Genomic DNA, 8,143 nt, shown 5'->3' with positions numbered 1-8,143 from the left:
TCCAAACTTTACAACATGTGTGATCAAGTCAGCAAACTTAAGATGATATTTTAGGGAATTCACATTTAAATATCATAAGTCCTTTCCCTTTAAATTAGACACTAGAGTCTTTAAAATACCTTTGAAATAGCTTCCTCTTACATTTATAGCTTCTGTCAGCTCAATAACCAAATTATGTAATGGCAAAAGGTAAAATTTAACATCAGAGTGATTCATTGACTGGCCTGTGCTATCTGTAAGTCTGAATATTCACTTTCAATGTGCCTCCCTTTACAAGATACTGACAGTCTGTATTATAATGTTGTTTGTGGTTCTTAAATGGGGTTTGATTGACTGCACATCTGTTCAGGATCTTAGTCAACAGTAAGCTACAATAACAGTGAAGGCAGATATGTGGCAGTCAAATTTGAGGTTATAATGCTCACTTGGTGCATATTTCTTTTTTGAACGATAACTCCTTGAGCGTTTTATGTCCCAAAGCAGTTTAATCAGCCTCTAAGAAACAATCTGTTAATAAATATATTGTCTGGTAGCTGTCGCCACAACCTGAGTGTCAGGATGAGGATGCTATGCAGCTTATGACCAGCAGGTGGGGGTGTCGCAGCGCTGATGGCCTGCAAGTAGGTGTTGCTCTAGCCAACGTCTCCACTTTGTCCACGGCCGTGACGTATTTCCTGGGGCTTGTACCGACCACTCAGCGGTACACCAGGGGGGTATCATGACTATTTATAACCAGCAATTCTCTTTTATCAGTTTTTCAGTCGCTTCACCGTGTTGTCGTCGCTTCTAACACCGCGGTGAGAGACAACAGCCAACCCGGTCGAGCAGGATGTAAAAGGAAGCTGGTAAGTTGAGCCGATTGTAAGTTTCTCGTCTGCTCTAGCGTATATTTTTCACTTGTTTGGGCTGCGTGGTCAGCGAGTTTACCGTGTCCTCGCCTCGAGTACCACCGGGACCCTGACACAGGACAGGACTGGACTGCATGTCGCCTTATCGATCCCGATTGCTGTCAGTTTGTGCGCTCTAAAGGTGGTTTTTTGCGGGGGTCTCTCTCCGATACACACATGCCGAGGTGACGTCGAATGCGCCGCGTCCGGTTTCTGTGGTTGCTCCTGCGAAAAAAATTATGGTGATCCCGATCCACACCGCTCGGTCGGAATGAGTAGTAAAATGTGAGCGAGTCGAGGTCGGCGCTGTTCGTCAGGGGGTGGATGACAAGAGGGGAGCGAACGAAAAAAAAAAAGGGGAGGCACCTGTGAAGCGGAGCAGGTCAGCCTACCGCGGTGTCAAGTTTACGTTAATCACGGCGCGGTACTGTTTCAGACATATTTGTCAAGCGGAGGGAGTCCTCATCGGATCAGCTCCAGCCGCCGCTCCGTGACGAATTATGACTGCGTGTTGTCACGCACTTATCGTGTGAGGTGAGTGGACCGACCGTGAACTCGCAGCGTTGCTCCCATGAGATTATATATTTAAATGCCTTAACTTCAGCTCATGAACGTTAAAGTGTTTGGCGTTACAGGCCCGAGCGAGAGAAGTTTTCCTCCTTCCTGGACTGTAACGTTAGGTTACTGCAGCTGATCTCCGCTCCTCACAAACAGTACGTGTTTCTGTTTACTCGTGCAGCCAACAGGAAACTTTTACTTTACTTTTGATACTGCGCTCTGATAACGTTATATCAGCTGTTATTAAGGCTGCGGCACTTAGACTCCTGTAGGCCTGAACTTTGACATTAGAAGTAATCAGTGCAGATCTGCAATGCACATGATGTTGTTGTATACACTGGGCTGACCTGCTGTGCTCTACATTTGGTTTGACGTTTGGTGTAACATAATCTGGACTGATGTGATTTTCAATGAAAAGCGTCTTTTTGCAGGCTGAATATCAATTTTGTAACCGAGCTGTAGATATTAAATGTCACAGTAGATACTGCATAGAAATAAGGTTGCGTCACTATGGGAAACTGACCTCCTTCTGCTGTTTGTGCTGTACAGTAGCCTGTAATTTTAGCTCTTCGGTGAAGCAATATTAAGCTGCTGATCATCAAGGATAAACAAGGTTGTTGCATGTAGTTACACGTACCAAATTAAAACAACAACCAAAAACACATTGCACATTGTTCTGAAATCAAGTGTGACTGCTTGCTTGTACACTGTGAGATGTTTCACTTCTTCAAACTGAGTGATCCCCCCCCTACAAGCGTATCAGTGAGATGCATGTACTTGTTCTTATCTCAGGAAAGCTGAAGGGGGTTTTATGAAATATGTTTTACAATAAAATTCCCATTGGGAAAAAACACGGCTTACTTGCGAAACACACTTAGTAGTACACAACTCCATTTGTGTCTGTTCCCTGTAGCACAGCTGTGGTGTCTTGTTTGCTCACGGTCATCTTCTAGAAGCAGACAGATTAATTGGTTTGGCCAGTTAATTGGCATGGATAGGTACTGGTAGGACTCGGCTCTGAACTCTCCACCGGTCAACTTCTCAAGTAGAGTTAATGATTTTGAGGAGAAAATATCAGCTCAAAAGTAAAAATTGCTTTCAGCTAGATTTGTTTTTTTAAAATAGTTGATCAGTTCTGTATTTTTTATTATTTACCTTGAGTTTGATGTTAAGTGATTCAGATTTATTCATTTATTTAGGTATTTAATACTTTGACTGAGATCTTTAGTTTAACAGTTATCTGGTACCTAATGAAGTTGAATTATTAATTTCTGACAGTGTCAATGTAATTTTAATTTTTAATTTTTTTTGACAGGGTTGGGGGCTGATATTGGCGAACTAATCAGTGATTGGCTTTTTTGTGCTACAAATCCTTATTATTTTATTGAAAATCCACTGTCGTTTTGACACTGAAACCAAGTAACAGGGATACAGAAAGTAAAATGGATAAAACCCACACTACTGGAGAGCAGTAAAAATCCATCCTGTTGTTGAAAGTCTTCATTCAGGAGGGCAAACAATGTGGCAGAGGACGTGTTAGTTCAAACATCAAGATGATTTTTCTGCCCCTCAATATCCTGAAGGGAAGCTTTTATGCTCACGGCTGAAGGATCTCGGTTTTTACAGCTCTTACTCTCCAGAGGTGTACATTTCCACCATTTTGTTTCCTGTTTTTTCCCTCCATTTACTTTGAGCACCTGTGGACTTCTAGCAAAGATCCCAAATGTGGAGACCACTGATAACTATTTTAATTAATAACACATTGAATCTAATTCGGAAGCTGTCGCCTTCAACGTTCCGTAGCAGAAATGTTGAAATGTCAAGACTCCTGCTTTGCGGTCCTGTGTGTTGTTTAGCTTGTAGTGTGTGCTTTCTTCAATGTGTGCACATTCTGCAAATAAGAAAAAATCCCTAATTGGGAAAATCAAAAGGCCAAACCGTGAAAAAGTTTAAAGCACACTCTTTGTGATAATAATGGTCTGAATGTGATTACTGCTGCTAATTAATTACTTATTTACTCTAAAGACCACATTTTGCAAAACAGCGGTTTGGTGAAGTGTTGGAGCTCATGTACACTCGAGTGATTTGCTGTGCTGATTTGGGCTTAATGGGCTTATCATTTAGTGTTTGTGGAATTTCATGAGTTGCTCTAATTCTGTCAATAACCTTATTATTGCCGCACTAACAGCTTGTTTTGTTTTTCTTCCCATCACTCTTTGGGCTATCTGAGTGATCCTGTGCTGAGATTTCGTGTGTTTGAGTGTGACGAAAGAATCATAGCAGAGGAAACGCATCAGAGTTGATTTTGTTCTCATTAAAATGTAAACAATAAACTGATGAGGTGTAAACTGTTTCCTTTTTAAAACATCCTGATGAGTTCAGTAATGAGGCTGGTATTATCCTTTGGGCTTAATGATACTTGGCTAATTATAATTTGGTGTGTTTTTCTGTTAGCATAATCTGACATGTGGTATCATTTACTGTGGTAGCACTGAAGACCCCCCCCCGGCACCGTGGTCGGCTTCTCCTTTGTCTTTGCCAACAGTAAAGTATTTGGCTAATTGTTGTGTCATGGCGTGGTTTCCACTCTGACGTTAAAGAAACTGAGTGGTTGAGCACCTAGATGAGGTCACAGGCGTCTGTGCTTAAAGTCAGCGTGTGCCTGGAAATCAGACAGGTTTGGAAAGGTTCACACTCTATTTACTTGTTGCATCCAAGGACACAGGACAAAGTTCAGTGAGTTGTGCTACTAGATTCATCTCTCGCTTGTCCAGTTTTCCTCATTTGCTTATGTTCATTGTGTGCAGTTGTATTTTAGAATTTGGATAAATTTAATCTGCTAATTACTTTGGCAGATTCTGGCTTAAACAGCCGATGTCCACTTCTGAGGCTTTCAGAATGAACTTTGTGTTCATTTTAAATTTAATTAGGATCTGAGATGCAAAGAGTCAACATGTAATTAAATTTGGTAGTGAATCCTTTCTACTTATTTTAGTTTTCTTTTTTTTTTTGTATCTGTTCATGAAATAGGCTTAACTAAGGAGGAAGGAAGAATTAAAAAGGCGGCGGAGGGATTTGGGTGCAACTGAAGGTTGGCACATTTAAAAACAGTTCTACTTTGAGAGACACTAACGGCACCCGATTTGTTCTGCATGGTTTTAATATACATGATTTGCTTGTTTATCAACTGTTATGCAGATATTTATAAATGAATTTATAAAATGAACTATCTACTACTGAAATGCCTGGTGTGGATTAGCAGCTTGCCGTATCAACTCGCAGCCAAGCTGACCTGTAAGCTGGCTGATCTTTAATGTTGCAGTGAGCTGTAGCTTCACAACCTACAAGTCTGCTTTAACCCTTTAGACATTTACTCATCTGCCTGGAAACCTTCTCAGGATATGGCTGTTAGAATCACACCTGTGACGTTCAAGTTTTTTCACCTTAGGCCATGTAATATTTTTCTTGGTTCCACACATGCAGCAAGTACCTGCAGAGGGTACAAGCGATTTAAATACTTGTTTGAATTGCCACTGACGCTGGGATTATTTTATAATGAACATTTGATAAGATAATAAGTGATAAATGCCAATACAACCGCGAGGGGATCTAGCTCTGTGTTTTAGCAACAAAAGAAGAAGCAGTTTTATCAAGGGAGTTTCTTAAGTGTCTGAGCTAGACAGGAAAAGTATCCACTGAAGGGATTTTCACACTAGCAAGAGGCCATTTATATCAAATAACTGAAAACCAGATGGAGGTGTATGACAGAAACTTGGCTTTTTCAGTATGCTTCAATTGGTGAACATTTTGCCAAAGATTGTAAAACAAGTTTTCTGTTATTTGAATGTAAACATGTGCAGAAGAATAACTCTAACAAGCAGAGCACGTATTTGAAGTTGCACATGCAGGGCACGTACCTGTGAATGTGTAAGGAAACAGAATGAAACTCCTCATAGACGTTATATGTCAACATAATAGAATAACTCAGGACTTAGGTTCTCAGAATTGGCCGTAGGAAAAATTTACACGGCCAAGCCTCAAATTTTGATGAAAATTAAACTTGTGTGTATTTATTAGTATTTGTGTAAAGCGGCTTGGAACAACACCGAGATGACCTCAGTAATAAATCTAATTTAATTTATATCTTTCTGACACCCACAACTGACCTTTATGGGCTTTGTAAAGAGGAATGTTATGGCAAGGCTGTTGTATGGGATTGCATTACATTGTACAGGTGTGCCTAGTAAAGTGGCCGCTGAGAGTAGTAAAGAAATTTGACATCCTAGATAAGGAAATTGACGTTACAGCGCGCTGAAGCTGCTGATCGTGGTGAAACGCTGAGAGACTTGGTTCATCAACGGCGTCTGTTTAGGGTTACTAAGCAGCTGATAGATGCCAGCTGGCAGCAAGTTAAGCAAATTATCTGCACCGAAAAGTCTTTCCAGAAATCAATGTAACCATTACTCCAAGTTCCTTCAGCTGTGGAAGTAGCTGGTCAGACTGGCAGCTGTTTAGTGGGCATCTGGCACTTGGGGAATTTGTATCTAATTTGCTTTGTCATTGCAGTCTAGATAAATAAAAATCAAAATGCTGAGTATATTGAATTGTACATCCATTTTTACATTAAAAAAATATTGTGATATATTGTAATGCTTATCTTTATGTACGGTGTTTTATCCAGTGGCTTCAGATGATACTGAAGTGAATTGGATTAGTGGAGTATTTTTAACGTGAAAGCCTTTGTAATTGTATACCAAATGACTGTTTGAGTACACAACAGAATGTCCAACTACCTATCCAGGGAAAGTTTGAGGAGCTTGTTTGTTCATTTGGATTGTAGCGTAATGGCACACTGAATCAAATTTGAGGGTTTTGTTCAGTGGCCGGTAATGCAGGAGAGGGGGTGATTATAGGAGGCTGTAACACCTGCGAGATGATGAGAGTTGAACTGGGAGAACAAATGTGACTGCATGTGGTAGGAAACACGAAATAGGAGCACTGTATTCAGTGCAGTCCAGTAAATTCTGGGATGCAATAGAGTTAGCACTTTGGGTAATGGTCTCAAGAGACTGAAGGCACAGCTGACATTTCTGGCTTGAAAACAGCAGCTTAGAGACAAAATTGTATCGGCAAACAGTTACACCATGAGCTGAGCTGATCTGTCTCTGCTCACTCTGGCTACTGTAGCCATGCTGTGTCCGATGATGTATTGCTTTGTCTTATTCATGAACACAATGTTCACGATGTCTGCATTTTCATACTGTTAAGTGAGATATCATTCAGTCTACTGTACAGAAATACCCACACTCAAATCAGTATATTGTAAATGTGTGCTGCAGTCACATTTTTCTTTGAAACTCTGAGTGTGTATGCTCTCTCTCTCTCTGCTGCCACCGCTGCTGCCTCAGGCATTTAAACTCCACCCTCAAGTGGCTATTTCACCTCGTAGGTTGACTCTGCCGTGATCCCTCACCATCCAGGGCGTAGTCTAGCTTTCCAACCACACTTCTCCACCTCTGCTGGCAACCCAGTATACCTAAGCATTTTCCTTTCGCAATCTACCATATCCTCCCATGGGAGTGTAACCACCAAAATTTGCTCTGTGTGTGTGTGTCTGACCACAACAGTGGGTATGGCCTTCGACGTCCTGCTTGCTGCTCCCTGAGAGATTATCAAACGCCTGTACTTAGCTGGAGTGCGTCTGGTGCATACTGCAGTTCTTCTTCATGGACAAAATTGATTAATATATTATTTAGTGGGGTTGTGTTTTCATTTCAAAACTTCAGTGTATATTTATAGTAAATCTGAAGACTTTATCTCAGAGTTTATTACTCTATTCTGGCAGACATTGAAGCAACTGCCAAGGGAAGAACAAAACCTCAAATTTTGACCAGACGTTGCTTGGCCTCGTATGAATAGTTTCCCTGTAGATCTTGACGTGCCAAAGACTATACAGTCTCCTTTTATGGTACAGTTTAATTTTCACGATGGATGACAAGGAACGATTCACCAGTAAAATCATCAATGGGCTTTCTAAACATTGTAGAGATGTATAAACTTGCTGCATTTCCTTCTTTTCTTTTGTTTCCGGCCAGGTGAGCTGTGACTGCCCCCCTTCTTTTTCTCTGTCTGTGCACCTGCATGCACCGTGGGCAGCCCCGGCCTGTCAGAGAGGCGCTGTACTCAGAGACTGTGCTGCACTAGGAGAAACCGATGGCTTCTGGCGCTCGATCTCCATCTGAAGGCCACAGGCTGAGGCTGCTCGAGTTGCTACTTGGGCCTCTGCTGGTCTTGTTGGTGTCTGGGCTGGAACCAGTGCTGGGTCACAACATCTACACAAACACATGGGCTGTCCACATACCTGGAGGTCAGGAGCAAGCTGAAAAAATTGCCAGCAAATATGGGTTCATCAACTACGGACATGTAAGTTATAGACTTCTTTTATTTCTCTGCATTTGACAGTGGTATATTGCTTAGATACAGTGGGAAAGAACTAAAGCAGTGTAGACCAGAGATGGCACAAGAGGCATATGTGAAAATAAAACCAGCTGCATTTTAGCTATGCAAATATAGGACTCTTTGGCCCCGTGAAAGGTAGCATGAAATAAGGTGAACTTGCTGCTATTGTTCATAGTGTGTCTAATATCTGACATGTTAATGTCTTCGGAGAATGAGAATGGGCATCTATCAGGGAAAAA

The 8,143-nt window shown here is 41.4% G+C and overlaps 1 protein-coding gene across 8 annotated transcripts in view; it reads left to right on the top strand.

The window, feature by feature from the left end:
* Positions 1 to 698: 698 nt before the first annotated feature.
* The window catches only part of furina (furin (paired basic amino acid cleaving enzyme) a), a 71,603-nt gene continuing 64,158 nt past the window's right edge, over positions 699 to 8,143 (top strand). Inside the window, exons 1-3 of one of the 8 annotated variants that reach the window (XM_046385684.1) lie at positions 1,282 to 1,421; positions 1,523 to 1,600; positions 7,541 to 7,868. In XM_046385684.1, the coding sequence (XP_046241640.1) occupies positions 7,659 to 7,868 (210 nt within the window). In that variant the 5' untranslated portion in view covers positions 1,282 to 1,421; positions 1,523 to 1,600; positions 7,541 to 7,658. Of the gene's footprint in view, positions 850 to 1,281; positions 1,426 to 1,522; positions 1,601 to 4,071; positions 4,186 to 4,395; positions 4,537 to 7,540; positions 7,869 to 8,143 lie in introns of those variants that run through there. The other 7 variants (XM_046385708.1, XM_046385656.1, XM_046385674.1 and 4 more) reach the window with 7 other exon arrangements.

Source organism: Scatophagus argus, chromosome 1, assembly GCF_020382885.2.
Source record: "Scatophagus argus isolate fScaArg1 chromosome 1, fScaArg1.pri, whole genome shotgun sequence".
NCBI classification, from domain to species: domain Eukaryota; kingdom Metazoa; phylum Chordata; class Actinopteri; family Scatophagidae; genus Scatophagus; species Scatophagus argus.
The sequence above is the reverse complement of the archived record's forward strand: the minus strand, read 5'-3'. Positions and strand labels throughout refer to the sequence as shown.